We start from the raw sequence: 22354 nt of genomic DNA on the forward strand, positions 1-22354 counted from the left end.
AGAAAAACAAAGAGTGAGTTACAAAGGAACAAGGCTCAGAGCTGATTTCTCTACACAAACACTACAGGTCAGAATGGAGTGGCAAGATATATTCAAAGTCCTGAATGAAAAAAAGATGCTGCCTAGGATACTCTATCCAGCAAGGCTATCCTTTAGAATAGAAGGAGAGACAAGCAAAAACTAAAGGAGTTTAGCAACACTAAACCCATGCTAAAAGAAATATTGACAGGTCTACTTTAAATAGAAAAGAAGCAGGATGCTACAAAAATGAGAAACTCATAAGTGGAAAGGAGATAACTGCCATTAATTACAAAAAGAATAAACACAAAATTGTAAAAGAAGACATCTAAATCATTAAGAGTAGGAGAGGGAAGCAAGGAAAGCCACTGTGGAAAACAGTATGGAGATTCCTCAAAAGACTAGGAATAGACTTATGATATGACCCAGGAATCCCGCTCCTGGGCATATATCCAGAAGGAACCCGACTTCAAAATGACACCTGCACCCCAATGTTCATAGCAGCACTATTTACAATAGCCAAGACATGGAAGCAGCCTAAATGTCCATCAACAGATGACTGAATAAAGAAGATGTGGTATATTTATACGATGGAATACTATTCAGCCACAAAAACCAACAACATAACGCCATTTGCAGCAACATGGATGTTCCTGGAGAATGTCATTCTAAGTGAAGTAAGCCAGAAAGAGAAAGAAGGAAATACCATATGAGATCGCTTATATGAGGAATCAAAAAAACAAAACAAAACATAAATACAAAACTCATAGACATAGGATACAAACTTGTGGTTGCCAAAGGGGTGGGCGGTGGGAAGGGACAGACTGGGATTTTAAAATGCAGAATAGATAAACAAGATTATACTGTATAGCACAGGGAAATATATACAAGATCTTGTGGTAGCTCATAGCAAAAAAAAGAAAAATGTGACAATGAATATATATATATTCACGTATAACTGAAAAATTGTGCTCTACACTAGAATTTGACACAACATTGTAAAATGACTATTACTCAATAAAAAAATGTAAAAATAAATAAATAACCAGACAGAATAATTATCTCTAAGGTTCTTTCCTCCTTCTACATGAAAAATCTACTTGGAAAAAGTAGGTTTAATATACTACTTTTCAACTTTTAACTTATATTCAAGTTAGATTCAAAATTACTAAAAAGAGGAAGAACAGGCCCTCTGGGGTCAAAACAGTATTTCTACTGCACGGATGCAACACTTTTAGGTGAACTGAAATTTCACTCTGCTGCTTAAAATCCTCCAGGGACTCCCATGACCTCCACACTCAGACCCATAGAAGGGACACATGAAGCCCCCTAGCATAACTGCCCTGTAGCCCCTAAAACAGTAACCAGCTAGAGTACACCTCTGCACTCAGGCCCCGGGGCAGCTAAAGGGTATGGAAGAAAATATTCTTGAAAACTCTTCATGTGCCAAGGAGTGCAGATACAATTTACATTACCTGTCTCATGAGGACAGGAATTTTTGTCAATTATGTTCACTGCAATATTTCCAGCACTTTAAAGAGTCCCGAGCGCACAGTGGTAGCTCAGTAAACATCTGTTAAATGAATTAATAAACAAGGGAGCCCCCACCCTCGTGACACTTATGGTCCAAACTAATACTACCTTAAGAATTTGGAATCATTTTCAGGTAATAAGTATAGGTATGTTTGTTTGTATGTATGTATTTATTTTACTTAACTTTCCATATATTAAACTCCAATCTGAGTAATTTGACTTTAATGAGCATGTTTAATATAAAAGACCAAATCAGATATTTAAATATTCTTCTGTAGACTTAATAAAATGACCAGTAGGACAGCTTAACTATAAAGAATTTTCATAAAAACAGTATTATTTATTTATATGTAGCTTATAAAATTAATTACAGTAGAATAGGTGATTGTCCCTATCATATATGATATTTAAACCTCAACTTCCTTATTCAGAATTAGTATATTCATGATTCCATCAAGGCCTCCCAAATCAGGATATTTCAAGATAATCAACGAATTAGAGCATTAAGCAGATTAAATTCTTTGGACATAAAATGTAGGAGGAAGGGGGATTTTAATGGGTATTTTATTCGAGGGGATAATGTCCACAAACTTATTTTTGACTTTCAGTGGTACCAAAGCTTAAAACTTTTTTTTCACGTTCTTTATTTAGAAGTTAAGAAGATAAAATTTAGTTTAGTATCAGAAATTTTATCTGTATAAAAACTATAGTACTAACAGCTGTGACTTATTAAGTAGTTCCTATGTGCCACAATATTTTAATGACCTTGTTTGTATTTTATCCTTTAACTTTCATAATTTTATCCCCATTTTACAGATGAGGAAACTGAGATATACAGTAACCTGCCCAGGATCACAGAGCTAAGAGGATCAGTAATTTAATACAGCCAATAGCTGGCTCAAGAGACCTCACTTGATTTCTAAATCACTGCCTGGACTGTGCTATGCTACTCTCTACCACAGCCATAGCTTCTGCAGCCTAAAGTCATCTCTCAAGGTTAAAAACCACCACCACCACCACCACAACAACAAAAACCTTAAAAAAAAAAAAAAAAAAAAAAGCAGTGCAAGTCCCATCAATTTAGAGTTTGATGATGAAATTACATTTTATAGAACAAAAGATAAAGTAAAATTTATTTCATTTTGAAGCCTCTGTCTCTTAACTGATTTTATTGCAAAAAAGAAAAATGCTGCTCAATTTTCTAGTTAAGACATATTCCTTCAGCATGAAAGTTCCCATAAAAAATAAAGTGCTATCCAGGCTGTCATGATAGTAAAATTAGAATAGGTCAATGAGCACAGGTACTTTGAATGACTAGAAAGAAAACAAAACCCACCCATTCAAAAAAGACTACAAATATTTACATTTATCAAGAGTAAGAAAGGATAAGTTATAGTTGCAAAACTGCTTCCAAAATAGTAACAATATGCTGAGTTCTCAATAAGAATCAGCAATGTTCAAGTGCTTAAGCCCAACAATTAACTTCAGTGACTTTCCCAGGTACGAGAGAAGAAGAAAAAAACTCATTGAAGAATTCCCCTGCACTGGTTCCCCCAGAAGTGCATGTGTGTTGTGTGTGGCAATGTGTACAGGCACAAGTGAGGGATGAGAAGATAAATATTAAATGGAGTCCCAGACCTCAGAAGAGCTCCAAGATTTTCCACAGGACTAGGTTCCAGGATGTTTCCCAAAGAAAAGACTTCCATGTTAAGAAAGTGGCGGCATTCTGGCAAACTTAATGCTTACTAGGTTGGTTTCCTAAGATAAGAACGTCCTCTATAGAAGGAAACTGGCCACTGGGGTGGGGGAAAGTGGCCTATGAAAACAACTCTGAATAGAACACTCCACAAATTGGACATACCTCTTTCCTGCTTCATTTTTACCACAATGGAGGCCAAGAAAACCCTTCTAAAACACAGTTCTCTGCTCCTCAGGTGCAGCAGCAACCTGGATTTAGACTGTTTCCACAACAGGAGCACCAATACCGGTGGCTTTAACCTCAGGTGGGCCCTCCAAGCGCCTCACTGTTCAAGGTGGGTCATCTCTCCCACTCCTCACCTCTCTGCCCAAGGCTCTGACCGACCTTCATTCTCTACACTCTCAGAAGGTGGCCTTGTCTTTTACCACTTTCTAGAACACATGCCCAAGAAGGCAGAGCTCTGTTCACGGATGTATCTCATGCACTTAGAATACTGCCTGTCACATAGCAGCTACTTAGAATGAAGATTTGTTTATTGAATGAATCAGGGAATGAATTGAGGAAACGGAGTCCCTCCCAGTCTCGTGCCCTTTAACCTACAAGCTTAACCCAATCACATCCTTCCCTCCAGTCCAGGAGGAAGACATGCCTCCTATCTAAGGTTAACCACTCCTCCTGTGCCCTGGATGGCATTCCCTCCCATCTCTCTCCTCGGTAATTATCCCTATGCACTGTAATTTTTAAATGCTGCTTAGCTATAGACTCCCTTCCCAGGGCCTAAAAAGAATGCTTAGTCCCATTTTGAAAACAAAATCAAAACAATCTCCTGAACCCTAGAGCTTGCTGAAGCTACACTGTTTCGGAGAAGCGTAGTCCCAGGAGAAGCCTGCATGTCCTTCATTAGCACCATCACCCTGTGGCCATCTGGCTTCCATCCCAGGCTGCTCAAACTTCTCAGCACCGCTGTTAAAGGACCACTGCTCACCCAATCTAACAAGCACTTTTTGCCTCATTTGATGCTTCTGCTGCATGGCATCCTGGCTACTCATTTCTGGAAGACCCCTCGTCCTGGCTTTTTGACACTGTTCTCTCACTGTTTGAGGCCGACAGTCCTCTTAGCTTCTCTGCTGCCCCTTAAATGACTACTCCCCCAGAGAAGCCTGTCTGCTGTTTTCTAGAAATATCCTTCATGAGCTCATCCACATTCAAGGTTTCAACCAATACTTATTTTTCTAACGATTCCCCAAACTCTATCCTTAGCCCAGTTCTCTTTTCCTGAATAGCAGGCCTGGATATCCGGCTATAAGACTTTCCCACGTAGATGGCCATAAATACATCCATTTTTACTCACTCCGCACTCTCGTCTCACTGCAAACTTGCTTCTCTTCTCCTGGTTCCCTAGCTCACCTGAGGGGTAACCAAGCGAGTTTCCTTACCCTCTACGTCCACAGAGCTCACTGTCAACTCCTGTAGCCACCGCTACTTAGACCGCTTTTGAATCCAGCCCCTGTTCTACTCTATCCTAATTCAAGCCATGAATCTTGATTAAACTGCCTCAATTAACCTATTATACAATTAAATCTGAGGATCTCCAAGACTCCAACCCACTTCTCTCTCTCTCTCTCTCTCTCTCTCTCACACACACACACACACACACACACACACACACACACACACACCCTTCCCCTCAAGTCTAAAACTTCCTCTATATTACCGCCTGAGTAGTTACTCTAAAACACAAGCATGATAATAACTCTACTAGCTTAAAATTGTTCCTTTCCTCACCATTACCTAAAGCAATGGCCTCTAAAGTGGCGTACAGGAATAAGCTATTTTCTCCTCTTTCATTTCTACCTTTATATGTTTTATAACATACATGTATGTGTGTATATATACACACACATAGTAGGATATGCAACTTAAAAATATACACAAATGAAGGAATATGCTCAAAACCTTTCATTGATATGGGCACCATACCAAAAATACGTGGAGGCCACTTATCATCTAGAGAAAATACAACCCTCTCACAGTCATCACATCTAGCCCTGGATTAACCTCCTGGTCAAATCTACTTTTATATTCTGAGTTTTGCCAAACTACCTTAACTTTCTAACTCGCACATCACCTTTGAAGCTGTACTGATACCACTTTCCTACCCAAAATACTTCTCTAGCAACCTGCACTGTATTTTCCCTCTCCCACTGCCCCCCACCCCTCATCAACTCTACCTTGTTTTTGATGGTTCAGAACAAACATGACTGGCTGTGTGGAGCTTTCTCTGACCTTCCCAGGCGGAGGCGGGCACTTCCTGCTCTGTGCTCTCAAACACAACACACATCTCCATCACACCACTTAAATCACAGTAATCTAATTTCTTGTTTACATGACTGTCTACTCATCTTTGCATTGCCAGCGCCTAGCATGACTCATGACACAAATTAAGTGCTTAATGTTTGTTGTAAGTGCTCAAGAGGCACAGTGTTAGGGGATAAACCATAGCAACACCTTAGTTACCTGACACAGTTGAGAGAGTTAAGTGCTCTGCTTTGCTGAGATTTGGGCTGATGATCAACTTTAACTTTTAAATTTTAGCCTGTGCTTATATTATGCATTGAGTTTTCAGATGTTGGTAACAGGGAGAGACTTTTAGAAAGCCAACACTTCATCATCCACCAAATTCTAATCAATTAACCGTCAACAGTGTCAACACATTCTGAAAGATGCCTTGTATAAATTCGAAAGCTGAGGCTCAGTGATTCTGGTCAAACATGGCAAGTTAATTGCATACATTTATCTTCCTTTTCTGAAATTACATTAAAATGAAAGTGAAGGGGAAGAAAATGTGTAAACCCATAACACCAAAGAATAGAAGTGACACTAGTGCATAAGTAATTTTAATACAACTTTAAAAAAAATTTTTAATACAACTTTGAAAGAAATAATTTTGAAAGAAGGAATAATACTTCACTTGGCAAAGCCAAGGAAACTGTACAGTGCTTACCAAGAGTGAAGGGATAAGTGAACAACTTGCTGGCCAGAATTTAGAGGCAAGGGAACTGCAGGAGTAGGTGTGAGGTATGGGACTGAACCTGGGGGGCTGATCTAAAGTTTAAGGAAAAGAGCAATGAAAGCCCCCTTTCCACCCTACGCAGTCAAGCCACTTCCTTTCCCAACAGCAGAAAACAATGGTGGAGCATTAAGAAAAAGGCTGCAAACCAAATCATGCCCCTCAAAAACCCTTCCCTTTATGGTTTTCAGTTTACAGCAGGTGCTATGCCTCTGAGGTATACCATGGAAGAATATACTTACCTTGTTCTCAGAATGCCAAGAAATATACATATGGAAGACTGTTCTCTAGAGAAATTGGACAGCCTCAGATAGAAGACCTACAATCTCAGAGAATAGATCCCTACTTACTGACACCTGGAAACACCCCAAGAAAAAGGCTGTTCCCCACCTAAATGCCTAACATGAACCTCATCAATGACAGGCCTCACTGAGTCACACAGAGCTTCTAACTGGATTTTTAGTGTCTCACTCTTATACACAGCTGAGAATCACCAGATATTCCAGGAAAGTTTCCAACATGAAAGAAGAAACTAAACAAACGAAAAGGGAACACAAAGAACATTTAGGGAATAGAAAACAGAACTCAAAACATGATAAATGTCCTCAAATTGATGACATACTGAGAAAGAAGACTTGGAAATTATGGGAAAATTAAAAATCCAATAGAAGTTTTAGAAGATCAAGTCAAGAAAATTGCCTTAGAAGGCAGAATAAAAGGAAGAAAAAAACCTAGCAGATAAGGCAAAAAGGTTACCATCCAATTAACAGTTCATAAAGAGAGAAAATGTGTAAGAAACCATTTTTTAAAAATAGAAGAAAATCTTCCAAATTTAGAGAAGTTGACAGATTGAAAGGGTCCATCAGTGATTTAAAAAAAAAGTGGTAAAAAACAAAACAAAACACACAAACAAAAATCCCCATACCATATCATGAAATTTTTGAAAAGCAGGGAAAAAAAGAAAGAAAGGAAAAAGAAAATCCTAAGACCTTCCAAAGTAGGGGGGAAAGTAACACATGAAGGAATAGGAATCAGAAACAAGCCGGCCTCAACAAGAAAACTGGAAACTAGAAAACAACAGATCAGTGCCTTCACAATAATGAGAGAAAATTATTTCCTGCCTAGAGATCCAGGGGAAGGGCACTTTCACATATGCCTCAAAAAAGTTCTCTCCTACCTAGTCATTTTCAGGTAACTACAAGAAAAGGAGCTTCAGTAAAACAAAGGGATAAACCAAGAAAGAAAAAAAGAAAACACAGTGTCCAGGAAACAGAAATATGTTGTCCTCCACCCCACCTCACCCTGCCAAAAAAACTTAAGGGAAAGTCTAGTATGAGAACCACATAATATGCATAAAGTGTAACCAGTCCATATAGGAGCAGGAATGCAGAGGGCTATAGAGTTTTAAAAGCTACCAAGAAAATAAAAATATCCATAGGTATTTGATGCAGTGTAGCAGGCAGAATTCTAAGACAGCCCTGAGATTACTGCCCCTGGTGGACATTTTCTGCATAAAACTTTCACCCTGAGTGTGGGTAGTAAGGTTCAACAGAACGGGATATGACACAGGTGATTAGATCACTCATCAGTTGACTTTCAATTAATTACAAAGGAAGTTTTCCTCGGTGGCTCTGACTTATTTAGAGGAGTCCTTAAAAGATGACGAAGCACCAGAGAGGGGCTCCACCTGCTGGCTTTGAAGACATAGCCTTGTTGAGTTCTATAACTGCAAGGAAATGAATTCAGCCAACAACCACATAAGCTTTTGAGAAGATGCTGATCCACGGATAAGACTTGAGTCCCAGCTGCCACCTTGACTACTGCCTTGTGAGACCCTGAGCAGAAGACCCTGTTAGAGTGCCCAGATTCCTGACTCACAGAAACTTAGATAAATGGGTGTTGTTTTCAAGCCCCTAAAATTGTGGTGATTTGTCACACAGCAATAGAAAACTAATATTATGGCATGTAGGCAAACTTAAGGATAGCTAAACAGGATAAACAACTTAGAAAGAAATCATCATACTTCCTCCAAAAGCATAAAACTTCAGGAGTCAAAGCAGTCTCAGGTAGTTTCAAAAATAATATATTCAGAAATGCCAGAAAGCAGAAGTCACTCTGAAGAAATGGGTGTAACAGGTAAGTACTGCTGGAAGTAATCAGGTTTAAAGAGATAGAAATCAGTTTCAAGTTGCCCTGGATCTTTTAGCTTATGAAAAATAGATACAAGGCTCAAACAGGGTTTTTCCCCCGCAGTTCAAAATCATAATTTTTTCGCAATTTGCGAGCAGAGAAAAAAAAAAAAAGGCTTCAAGAATCCTTGAAGCTTCTGAATGGACAAAAGTTTTTCATGTGTAAGCTTCATTTTACAAATCCAATGACTCTCTAAGTAAAGTCCTTGGATAAGCAACATGAGCATCACTTGGGAATTTGTTAGAACAGCAAATTCATGGGCTCCACTCCCAGAACTACTGAATCAAAACTCAGGTTGAAGCCCAGCAATCTATATTTTTAACAAGCTCTCTAAGTGATTCTGATGCAAGTTCAAAATTGAAAGCCACTAACCTAGTGATAATGCCACTGCTCTGTTATGCTCTGGTCTTCCTTCCTGAGTCAAGAGTTAAAGCATTTCCAAACATACTGTATCCCACCTAGATTAAAATACCACAGTGACTGGCACATAGTAGGAGCTCACAATATGTTTGCTAAACAAATAAGGGATCGGGCTTCAGGTGTGTTTCTTTCACCAGAGGGTTTTTAGAACACACCGGATATGAACGCCTTTAGGCAAGACATGTTCTCTTCACTTTTCCACAGTCCCCACCATCTTATTGACTTCCACATTAGACACATTTTTCTACCCAGCCAATGACAGCATTAGAGTTTGGGACCTCGGAGAAAAATGATTCAGAAAGAATAACAATTTTAAATCTGGATACAATATGGCCCAGCCTTCTCTTACAAATTCTAGTAACTTACAGCTATCTCATGATGATGCAGAAATTGTACAATATGCTACAAGTGATCCTTCCACTTGTGTGTCTCCTGCTCCAGCATTAAGCCCTAAGAAAAGTGTTTCAGGATAGCATCTCAAGTTTTCTTTTTCTGTTCTGAAGTCTTCAGAGAAGGAGACTCTACTTATGTATTCCTTAAGCCCATGTGTCCAATAACGACAAGGGCACTTAACAGGGCTTTGACTGATGGAATCTACAATTTAGAATCAACTTTGGAAATTCTACACCAAACACATGTAATAACATTTCAAATCATTTATGAGAATTCAAAATAGAAGGCACTGAACAGAGATTTGATTACACTAAAATTAGAATGCAGTTTGTTTCAGTACCATCTAAATGGAAAACAAAATACATTTAATTAAAACTCACTACCAAGATACTAAGCTTACACTAAATTAGAATTTGTTTTTTAACTATGAGGGTAAGAGTCCCTCTCTAAATGAGTCTCTGTGTATGTGAGCAACCCTTTAGGATCCCCTGACCTAATGGTAAGAGCCCCGAGGAGCTGGAGGACCCAGTACATGCTCAGCCACTTGATAGCTGCATAACCTCCCCTAAGTCACATTTTCCCTTTGAGTTCTGGCTCTTCCTGCATAAAAAGTGGGGATTAGTGCCAACACTCTGATAGCTGACAGCAGAACTAACCCTTACACTTAAACAAGAAACCATTTTTGCTGTCATTAGAGCAACTACTTTTTTAAGCCAGTTTTGAAAAATAAAATTTGAGATAAGCAAGCTAAAATTGATATAAACACGTTAAGTATCTATACGTAGGAACGGTGATTGATCTGTTAACTTGGTATTGTAGGTATTAGCTTTTTTTTTTATACCCTCACCCTTAAAACCCAAGTTTTAAAACTTAATATATTCATCATAGAGAAACTTAAAGATTCAGAAAGACTCAAAAAAACAGAATTTCACAGTCATACCTTCCAGAAATAAGCATGGTAGCACTTTAAGGAATTTCCTTCAAATCTTTTTATGCTTATACAGAATGTGTTTTATATAGTTGAGAATATACAATTTTGTATCCTGGTTTCTAACTGACCACTGCACCATCTTTGAAAATATTTTTCACGGTAGCTTCCTACAATATGACTAGCCTATAATTTACTCACAGATCATGATGCTAGTTACTTCAAATATACTAATATGCCACCAAGTGAAACTAAATAGCAATACTGTCACTAATGTCTTATTTCCCCCCACATGAATACATGCATAGCCATAAATATCAATTTAGCATTTAATAATCAATGAAAGCAACAATGAAAATAGAAAACTAAAATTCTATACATTATCAGTTAAGTAGGGAAAAAGTCATCCTGCAAGATCTAAAAATTATTCTTTTTAATCAACAGAACCTCAAGAAAGACGAGTTTAGGGTGATTTGGGAGTCTTCCCATTCAGCTGAATGTACACAGATCCCTGGCAATACTGAGTAAACAAGAGTAGGTGGAATCCTCATTCCATAAACATCTTGGGAGCTGGCAGGGTGATTAAGCAAAGTAATGAATTTTAATGTTAAAAGCCACATGACAGAGATTCATGACTACAGAGTAGGACAGCAAACGGTAGTTTTACAAACCAAATAAGCAAAAAAGAAGCACAGAAAGGTAAAGGGATAGGCTAAGCACACTCAAATATTACAGTTGGTTCAAAATAATTGTCCCATATAAGTTTACTCATGTTCAGACTTACCTTCCATGAAGGAACACTGGCTGACAGAAATTTTCTAATGTGAGGACTTCGAGCTCTCTGATAGTCAAATCCACTTAAGATAATTTCCTAGAGACTGTTATTAAGAGCCTAATGGGGGAAACTGAAAGTAACTAGGGCAGAAAATTCCAACTCACACAAAAAAAGTCTTATTCAGAATAACCCTCTTAAATTTCTTAAATGAAACAGAAGGAAGGCAACACTTTAAGATCGAGACATGCTTAAATGTAAAGATGAAAGGATCCAACAATTTATCAAGAAAAATTATCAGAAAAATAATTGGTACACCCAACTTCTACCCAATTGCTAGGAATCACGATTTTCTGTACACTGCAAATGAGGTCTAATTCCCCAGATCCTTTCAACTTACGCTGTACACATGTGCTCTGCTAAGAACTAGGTGGTTAGGAACCTCTATGTATAGTACCCACCAATATCCATTCCAAGGCTGTGGCTCTGTGTCTATTATGGCCCCCCTACTAAGGATAGGGACAAATTAGGAGCAAGCCCTCCTGTGGGTGGGCTGGAGGTCAAGCATACTCTCTTCTACAGCCCTCTGGACCTGCAGGCATGTGCACACGTGGATCCAGATGTGCCAATAGATATGACATGAAAAACATGACTTAAAATGACCTTATAAAGAAATGATAGTTGCTTTGGGATCTGTGATCCCTCAGCACAGTTTTTTTGTGTGTGTGTTTAATTTCTGTCTAACTCTCGTTTGGTAATTTTACAAAAAGCCGTCAACTCTTGAAATGGCTCTGCCTTGAGGAACTGGTGCCAAACCTTTTCAAAGACAACATGGAAATGCTTCATGTTTTATGGGAGAACATTAAAAGAAAAGGTCCACAAAGCAAAGCAAAAACAAAACAAAAAACAAAACAAAAAAAACTACTATTAGGTGCTAAGGGATTAAAGTGATTTTTCAAAAGCTAGAGAAAGTGCAAAGGTAAACTGTACTATGAAGAGCAAATACTGACTAGACTGCTAATTCTTTGGATTTTATAAATAATTTTATATCCTGATACAAAAAAAAAAAAAGAAAACAATGCCTTTTTGCCTTCTTCCAGTATCCCACCTTACAACAGAAAAAAAAGTTATGTGTAAATGAAATTCTGATCTTAAGTAAGTCATATATTCATTTTACATATTTAAAATTCTGTTAGCTACACAAGAGCCATACTGGGTTCCCAATTAATTTTGGGGGGGGAAAAAAAAACTAAGAAGGAATAGTTTGTTGTTTTTTTTCCCCTTTGCAGGGTCACTAAAAAGTAATTTAGTTTTGCCCCTGTAAAAGTAATTCTAAATTATACTTACCAGAAAAGTGAGATTTTTAAAAAACTTTTAATTTAGTTAGAAAAAAAGTTGAACTCCATGTAAATGAGAGATGCCCCCAGTTGAGTAATACTGAGCTTACTCACCATTTGTGGTAAATGTGAACTCTTTGCAGGACAAGGTTGGTGACACATAGTTTACTTAATGGTGAATAAATCTGATTAAATAAAAAAAAATGCTTCCAGCAAAAAAACAAAAACAAAACAAAAAAAAAAACTTTTAAAAACAATTTGAGAAATAAACAAAATATAAGTGGAAGGTAAAAACAAAGCACAAAAAAGATAATATATACGTATGATTAATTTCAGCCTCTTCCCTAAAAAATCTTGCTTAAAACAAGCAGTGTTGATTCTAAACAATTTCATCTTTTTATCAGATATTTTATTAGAGAGCACAGAAATGACCAACGCATTAGACTCAAATGACAGATGAAGGAGAATCAAGCTACAATTAAGAGCACAAGTTCACTGATAAGTCTGCCTCTTTTAGCAGTGATAATGGGTATCCTAATTTTACAGTATACAGAAGGTTATGTTGTAAAAATTAAGATTTTTTTTTACCTGAAAGTCAGACTAACAACATGATTTTATTCACATGTTGACGACCACTGAATGATTAGCCTTTAAAAAGTTTTACCTACTCTTGCAATGCCCATTCAGTAAGATTTGAAAAGTTTATCTCAATTCTTGTACATGGGCTAAAATGTACATAAATAAATACAGCTAATCACATGGAGAGCCTTTTGAAATGAAGATACTTAATGAACCTAAAACCTTACATTGTCTCAAAAAGCACTCAACTTTTCAAACCTTAAGAGAATTCTTTCTGATCTCTAGGAAAATCTCGATTTATTCCACAAACATAATGAATCTCATAAACTATATGGTCACTCTTTATTGTATAAGTCACAGGTCAAATACACAAACAAGAAACTGCACATTCCACTCAACTAAACAGTTGAGAAATAAAGCTATTTAAAATGTCTTATATTCAGTCATTTAAAAATTGTATCAGGAAACATTTAAATATTTGGAACTCATTTTCCCTACTCTTCCATCCAGTGAGTCGGATTACTCTTAAACAACAAAACAATTGAGTAACTAAAAATAAATATTTCAGCTAAACACCAGAGATCTGGGGGAAGAAAAACAAACACATGGCAGTAGGGAGGGTGTACCTTTGAAATTTAACCACCTTTTCATCTGAGACACTTAATCACTTGAAACTAAACTGAATTTACAAACTATGTATAAAGACACTTTCGTCAGTCCCTTAACTGCCATGAATAAGATTAGGTAACTGTCCTAGATCACTTTCGTGATTCTCTAATCTCCAAAAAGAGAAGTCACAACACTCAGGTTTATACTGCAACTCCACTTCAAAATTATTAAACAAATTAGTGTACCGAACCAAAATTAAGAGATTTCCCTAAACGCATCCTTTATGTATTTATATTTTGAAAAGGATTTTTTAGTGTGCCTATTTATTTGCTCATGATAGGTCTGCAAGTTTATTGTGAAAGTTCAGTAATTCTATTCTAGAGCCAAGAAAACAAAATAAGGAGAACTATAAGTGAAAGAAATAAAAACAGAATCAATAAGGATTTTTAAAAAAGGATTGATTTCCACATAATGTTACCAATCAAAATGACATCTTTTTCTGTGTGTGTGGTGTCTTGGATTCTTTTTTTTAGTTGAAGTATAGTTGATTTACAATGTTGTGTTAGTTTTAGGTGTACAGCAAAGTGATTCAATTATACATATATGTGTGTGCATATATATACATATATTGCTTTTCAGAGTCTTTTCAATTGTAGGTTATTACAAGATATTGACTATAGTTCCCTGTGCCATACAGTAGGTCCTTATTGTTTGTTTTTAAGAATTACATAATCACATCCTAATATGCTACCCCTAATCACTATTTTATTATAAAAGTACAGTTGATTTAAAGTGCTGTATTAGTTTCTAGTGTACAGCATAGTGCTTCAGATCAATTGATCGATCTATCTATTCCTTCTCCTGTTCTTCCAAATACTCTTTAATTACTTCATGGGGTAATTTCAAACATGTTCTCACTCTTACTATTCAGTTTGTATACCAGCTAGAAAGTACTTTTTCAACTCCCAAACTCACTATTTCATGGCCCATCTGAGAGAGTGGTTCTGCTAGAACACTGCATGCTGTTTCCCACATTTTTACCTCTCCACACAAAATGCCCTGATTCTGAGAATGTCCCACTCAGACAGCCACACACAACTCAACACTATTCTTCCTTTCCCCTAACCATGGAGTTTTCCAGGGCCTGCCCAGCTGTCCACTTCCCCTATCCAGCCATGGTTCACTGTTCTGGCTCGGTGTTTCCACAGGATGCAACATACACAACCAAAATTTAAATATTTAAAACTCTTTTCTCATGCTACTTCCCTGATCCTTCATGTAACTGTTTTGCTTAAAACACTTCAGTGGCTCCCACAGCTAAGAGTAGTGTTTTTCAAATTACTGGGTTGTTAAATCAATGTATTAGGTCCCAGCCATCACTCTTAAAAATAGAAGAGAATAGAAAATATCAGAGTATCTCACACAAAGGATATTATTTTGTGACATTTTTATCATTTATATATGTGTGCACTAAGTTGTGAAATAAAAATATCTATCTTACTATAATGGATAACTGCTTTAAAAAAAAAAAAGCTTGAAATACACCAGCTTTGTTCGTTCCTCAAGGCCCTCTAACCTGCTCCCTGCATAAGGCTCTAGGCCCATCTCTTGTTCAGACTCCACAAAGCCACGTCCATCATGCCAAACTTTTTTACAGTTCCTTGTCTAAGTGCTGTCAATCACACTGTTACCTCTGCCTTGAATACTCTCTCATTTGTCTACAAGGCCCACCTGTACCCATCTTCCATTATTTAATACCAATTACCGCCTCCACAAAAGCTTTTTTATCCCTCCCTCAGCAGCCAGTATCACACATACACACACACACACTCTGTCCCTCTGTGATGCCTACATTACAGTCCCTTAGACATTTCACTGTACTTTGTAATTTTAGGCTTGACTGTCTTCCCAACTTCTAAACTATAAACTCCCTAAGGGAAGTAGCACATTTTATTAGTCTCTGTATCAGAAGCACTGAGCTGCTGGACATGCCACAGGGGAGGGGTTCAAAATCGGTAAAATGAACAAATGAAGAATTAAGACGCCTATCTAATTTCTCTGATGTTAGAAATGACCTGGTGGGTGCCTTTGCGACAAAGCCCATTCAGGTTGCAGTGCTAGATCAAGATTTCCGCATTTTAGCTAAAGTCCCCGGACAGTAGTCTGAGGCAGAAAGAGGTGTCAGCTTCCACTCTCAGAAGGGACTGGTTCAGGTTGCAATGTAGCAGCACCCACTTCCACACTTCAGGAAGTTATCTGGGGAAAGGTGGAGAAGAGGATTTCCAGAGGCACCCACAGGCAGGTGAGATAAATCAGAAACAGCATTATCAAAACCAGTAGCAGGAAAAAATCACAGCTGAAAAATAACTCTTAATGAGAAGGGGGGAGGGGATATTTTCTATTCCCTTGTTGAGGGCACTAAGTTGCCAATATGAGCTAAGCAAAACAAACGGTAGCATGAAATACCTCCTTGAAGTTATGTGATTTCTGTTGCCTACTCTAATCATTTCAAAATAGCTCCTGACTCACTGCTCTCATTAGGAGATAGTACTTGGAGGACTGGGGTCAAACCTTAACAGAGACTCCTCGCTGGGGCTTGGAAGCTTTTCCTAGACTTTAACCTTACATATATGAATGCTCTCATTTTTAGGGGGGTCTGATACACCGATTTCACAAATCAGTACTTCCACTGCCTCCACTGTAATTAAAAATAGTTCGGGGGCAGGGAATAGCTCAGTGGTAGAGCGCATGCTTAGCATTCACGAGGTCCTGGGTTTGATACCCAGTACCTCCATCAATAAATAAATAAACCTAATTACCTACCCCCAAAAAAATTTTAAAAAAATAAAATAAATGCAGTTCAGGCTGCATCCAAGATACTTTGACAGACTCTGCCAACTGTCAGTTTCAGCTGTTCTTTTCCACTCCCACCATAGTTTATAAACTACTATTACAGGAACCTTAGATTTGTTTTCTGCCTGAACTAATCACTTATTTTCTTTGAAAAAAAATTCCTTTTGCTTCAACTTTGCCCCGGACTTGCAATTATATCCATAATTAAGGCAAAGATAAATTCTGATTAAAACCTAAAATCAGTCAAAAATATATTCATAAAATGTGAAACTTCATCCACATTAAATTTTATATACTGGTCAGAGTAAGGTAATTTAGGATTGCCTGGGTAAAACTTTAAGGACCATTTAAAGCTCTGTTTCCTGTAAGTAGGTACAAGAGGCTTGCTTATTCCACACTTATCAGGTACAAACACCTATCAAGTGTGTAAACTTCCACAATGCCTTCTCTGTATGCTGTTCTCTTCCACTTCCACCTGCCCATCCTCTCTTGACAACTCAGATGAAACAAGTCACTATCAAGGAGAAAGAGTCCTAGCCCCAAAGACAGACTTGCAGAAAAATTGTGCCGTGAACATTTGCTCCTTTGCCTCTGCAGCCCACCTTTAAGACTTTATTAAGGACAAATAAATTAGTTTATCAACACATTTACACTGAAGTATCTAAAATGTGTGCTGTGTCAGGGGGCTTATTTTCATGCATTAAATATCAGTCCCCTGCATATTAAGTTCTTCCCAAGCTGCTGTTGGTAAAACGATGAACAGTCATACAGCTTAAAGGTTGTGGAAAATCAGTTTTCTTTCATGATGCTACCAGTTCACAGACTAGAGAGAACGCAGCCTTTAACATGAAAAATTGCCACTTGATTTTTTTCTCTGACACGTTTTAAACAGAAGAGATGCAGACTCTCAAGGGAAGCCATATTTCAAAGGTTTTGAATGGTAGTCTTTTTCAGTATTTTCTCTTATTAAAACTGGTAAAATTCATCCAAAATATTTCCAAATGCCATAATTTTCCAGCCTACACACTTAGAAACTGCTTAGAGAAGACAGTCTCTCCATCTGAGAGATTTACTTCAAGAAATCAACGAGCAATCATGAAAATAGGAGGAGGAGGAAAAAAAGTAATTCACTTTTACAGACTGGAAAAAATTTTAGAACTCACCTAAGACTTTCATTTTACAGATAGAGTCCACAAAGGTCAAGCAATTTGCCTCAGATCACCACGCTACTAATAGCAGCACTAGAAATAGAATGAAGTATTTTAATTGCTCTTAGCAGTACCCGAAAATTATTCGTTATATATATTCTCATCACTTTGTCCTTTAAGCTTTACAAACAAGTACCGCTCCTTCTCATCAATTCGATGAAGGACTCCTACAATGTACGTTCTACATTTTCACACTTGTTCAAGTTAATAAACTTCAAATTCTACCTCCAACGAAAAGGGCAGTACTATTAACAACTTTCCTCTGAACGTTTCAAGAAAAGTTTAGGTGTGTACACCCCTAAACTGTCACAATGAATTTCAGTGTCTATCCTTTCAATCTCTGTCCCTTAATTACACTTTAGAGGTATTTATTCAACCACCAAGAGACAAAGAAAATTCTAGAAGTTCCTCTTCGACAAAAAACATTGACAATCCATCAATGAAACGACATCATTGCTCCATTAATCTATTATGGATTCCTGGCTTAAATTAGGAAGAATCAGTACCATTTTATCAAGTTACTGTGTGAAGAGTTAACAAAAGGTTGGAAAATGCACTCTTGGTTGACCATGAATCTGAAAGAAGCTGTAGATTTGACATTGTTAACACAAACGAAAGACTTTATCATAAAAACAAAAAAACCAGAATAAGTGAACGAGTTCATTCAACAAAAAGCTTTTTCCTATTCAGGCTCTGATCTTCAACGAAGTGTGGGGCACTGTAGAGCCCTCATTAGTAAGACTTCCAGATGTTCGCTTTAATGCCTCCAATTAATCAATTTTATAGGTTTCAGGTTTGTCTATTCAAGGGCAAAACAGAGGGCACAGTGAGGGCAACAATTTACATTGGCTCATTTTCAAGGACTGTAGTCTAACCACTCACTACTTTACAAATGTTCCTTTGTGCACCTGATTATTCTCAAAGTACTGAGAGAATGCAGGACTTCTCTTTGAAAGATACGAACAACAAAACCTAAGACAACATGACTTTCACTACACGCTGATGCAGCACTTTGACCTGGAAAGGGCAGAATGTATTGTCTTCTTAAATACTGCTAGTAAAACTATATTCTCATTACAAGCAATATACGCATGTTCCTTAATTATGGCCTCCGGCGTCACTCTACAAAAATAACTTGTCAAAAGGTTAACACATCTCACCTATATTTTTAAAGTACGACCAGCTTAGCAAGGTGGCAAAATTGTTTGAAAACATAAAACACAGACAATTCACCACCACCGCTCAATAACATACATACATAAACAGACTGTAAGAGGTGTTAAGCACAAAAATCCTTACCCCATTTTGCCCAGTGAAAACTTGCTCTGAAGTTTCTGCTCTTATGCTACGGAATAACTTCCAAAGGAATTTCCCCGTCTGCTATTTCGCAGTTGCTTTTCCACCTCCCGAGATCCTTTTCTGGAGGTATTTCAGTGATGCTGAAAATTCAGTTAGTTCCCTTAGTTAAAATGATTTCTCTCTGGTAAACACCAAAATGCTCAAGCAGAGGTGGCATTTGCTTATTAGGGTGAAAATGCTGCGCGGAGGAGATAGCGGTCGACTCTATTCCACAAAATGAGTCTACGTGCCTGGAAACGCAGAATCCAGCTTCACCGAGTCCTATAAAAAATGAGTTCGGTGGTCATTTCGCTCATGTCCTTCTCGACACTCGGAGAGCCAGGTAACTCGGCCTCTTCGGTGCTACTAAGGCTGCAGGTTCAAATTTCTCCACCACACCAGGTCCCCGGGGGTGGAGCGTGCAACCCAATGCGACGTGCACTTGACAGATCCCTGCGAGAAAAGAAAAATCCTAAAAGCAGTACTGCCAGTGCTTCCCTGCGCTTACATTAGAAAAAGCTATGTAGAAAAATCTCCTCGAAGTGCAAACCCGGCAGCTCGCGACGTGCACGGCACTCCACATGGGAATCTGTCTTTTAATTTTTTTTCCCCTCCTAAGACAGGGAGCAGAGAGGAGGCGGGGAGGAGGAAGAGCAGGCTGGGCAGGATCGATTCATTCTCCCAAAGAGAATACACGGAGCCATTTCCAGGCTGGCAGCAGGCTGGGGGCGCAGCGCACGCCAGGGAGCAGGGGGAGGGGGCCGGATCCCACCTCCCTCACCCCCTGCCCGCCCCCCGCTGCCGAGCACAATGGAGCCCGGCTCGCGCACGGCCCTTCATTCGCAGCTGCCCCTCTTCCCTCCGCTCTTCGGAGCACCGCAGGTCTGAGGCTCCCGGCGGCGGAGAATGAATGAATCAGAGAACCGAGCCCCACGGTGCCCCTAGCTCCGGAGCCAGCCGAGCAGCGGCAGAGGACGGGAATCAAGGGTCGACGGGCGCCCGCTCGAGGCAAGGCGGGCGGCTAATCCCGCGTCAGGGGCAGGGGAACGGGGCTCGAAGCCGCGGAAGAGCCGCTGCTCCAGTGCCCCCACCCCTGCTCCTCGCCTCTCCCGCTCCGCGCCGCCGCCACGCGCCGCCTCCTCCTCACACTTCCATCACCGCCCGCCTCCGCCGGCCTCCAGCTCCCACTCGGCAGAGCAGCGCCGGCCGGGGCGGCCCGAAGCCCGCCGCTGCCTCCGCCTCCACCGGCCGCTAGCAGAGCGGAGGGCGCCGCTTCCCGGGTGAGCGCCGCCCGTGAGAGGCAAGCGCGGCAGCAGAGTGGGCTGCGGGGGGCGGGGGAGGGGGCGGGGAGAACGGGGAGCAGAGCGGTCCCTCCCCCTGCTCACGGGAGGGGGCGTGAGGCGGCTGCTGCCGCGGGGACGCGGCCGGGCGCCGGGGGCTGGGGCGCAGGCCGGTCCCGAGGGCCCGATGGGGCCCTGCGGACAGCGGGAGGAGGCGGCAGCCGAGAGGGCGGCGGGGAGGCTGGTGGTCGGGGGTCGAGCTGGCCTTCGTGGGGAGCTAGGCCGACCGGCGGGTCCGGCGGTCCGTCCTTCCTGTCTTTCCCCCCTCCCCTAGTGGCCGGCGGCGGGCAGGCCGTGCGCTCTGCTCCTCTGCTGGCTCCTGGCCCCGCTCCCGGCCGCCACAGCCTCCTCCGCGCCCCACACCAGGTGCCTGCGCTGTGTCTCCATCCTCCCCGCAGGAGGATCTTTAAATAGCAACGTCAGCGCGCTCCTCTCCGCACACACGTCACCCGCCGTTCACGTCACCGGGGTGCGGGGGATGATGTCACGCGGCCGGAAGTACTGCTAAATTAGGGAAGGAGAAGGGGGAGGAGGACTCGGCGAGCTCCTCTGTGCCCACCTGCTCTCGCTTCTCCTTAAAGGCCAAAGCGCAGGAGACAGCCCGAGAGGAGCGGCAGGAGGAGATTTCCTTGCAACAAATGTGCCAAACACAAGTGAATCATTCATAGCAACAGTGCCGAAGTGTCAAGCGGGTGATATCCTATCTCCCACTCCCAACCCTGTTGCAGCAGCTTTCCCGGGCTTCTCAAGTCCCCACTAGCGCGGAAATGTGGGAGGAGAGACTGATCACTGTGGTAGATATGTTTCCAACAAGACGGGGGGAAAATCACCTTAATTTTTGAAAGTTATTAAATGCCATTCTGCACTTAGTAGTCGCTAAAACTTTTTTTTGGTGTGTGGCACCTAAATCATGAATTTTAAGTGGAGCCATGAGCAATGTTATAATGACATAAAGGATAGTAATGGTGGGTATCAAATGATCTAAATGTTTTCAGTTGCAAAACAGCATGTTTTGGCATGGAATAATGAGTCAGTCTTGACTTAGATCCCCCATAGTTATCGTCATATGCCAGCAAATCCCAGGGTATCCTCCTCTCACTTCTGGTTTATCAAGACTATGAGTTCCAGTCTATGGAAATTGAAAATAAGAATGACTACCAAATTCTTTTTCTTAATATTAATACAAGCGCATTAAGACTATTTTTGTCTTCCTTAGTTTTGACTGTATAACATATAACACAGTATCTCTTACGTATATTGTTATTCATTTCCTATATGGCAGGGAGGGGTAGCCGTCTATCTATAGGTTTACTAGATACGGTTTTGTGTGTGTGTAAGTCATACTATGAATGTTCTTCAAATTGCCAGTTACTACAAAGTTTTTTAAATGTCCTCATTATTTCATAGTTTATTATTAGGTAGACTCAAATAATGAACTTTGATTTGATCTGATTTAACTTGATAATCATGGCCCAGAAATAGAACTACTACAAAATGCCAAAGGCTATTGCTATTTCAGAGTTAGTCTATAAATTCAGTGACCATGTTTTCCAAACTGAAATCCAAACACATCATGTAACAATAGACAAAATATTTGGAATCTGAAGTGACCTGGAAAATCCAGGACGTAGGATCGTCAACCTATACTGTAATTGTTAGGAGAGCTATAAATAGATATCAATGCAGTTTAAATAAAGGAAGTGAAAACTCTACAGAATTTATACCACGTGTAGTTTTTTAAAAAAACATGTTTAGTATTAAACTACTCACATGAGTCCTAATTAAGGAACATTGTTTTTACTGCTTTCTGCATTTACACTTTCATGATAAAGTTAGGATCCCAAGACTAAAGGAAATCAGCCAAGTTGCAACTAAATCAGGCTTTCTGTTATCTTCGCATTATAAAATCATGATCTTGCTTACAGTTTGAAGTATTAATAGTAGTTTTTATTAAGGTTATAACAAAGGTTGATCAAAAGCAAACCCCTGCTTGCCAATTTGTCTAATATATATTATTATATTAATAGACACTTGTACTAACTTATATTTCAGATAATTGGAGCTTCT

At 39.7% G+C, this 22354-nt stretch overlaps 1 protein-coding gene across 14 annotated transcripts in view; it reads right to left on the reverse strand.

Annotated features, from left to right (window-relative positions):
- Positions 1-22354, reverse strand: part of HOMER1 (homer scaffold protein 1) — a 187064-nt gene that overhangs the window by 113807 nt on the left and 50903 nt on the right. For 10 of the 14 annotated variants that reach the window (XR_012505281.1, XR_012505280.1, XR_012505268.1 and 7 more), the window contains exon 1: positions 18909-19459. The exons of 3 other annotated variants lie outside the window; for them this stretch is intronic. Coding sequence is in view for 4 of the 11 variants with exons in the window: in XM_045512325.2 (XP_045368281.1) it covers positions 18909-18913 (5 nt within the window). In the remaining 7 variants the exon portion in view is untranslated. Of the gene's footprint in view, positions 1-18908; positions 19460-22354 lie in introns of those variants that run through there. One more of the 14 variants, XR_012505276.1, reaches the window with a different exon arrangement.

This window comes from Camelus bactrianus, chromosome 3, assembly GCF_048773025.1.
Source record: "Camelus bactrianus isolate YW-2024 breed Bactrian camel chromosome 3, ASM4877302v1, whole genome shotgun sequence".
Classification (NCBI taxonomy): domain Eukaryota; kingdom Metazoa; phylum Chordata; class Mammalia; order Artiodactyla; family Camelidae; genus Camelus; species Camelus bactrianus.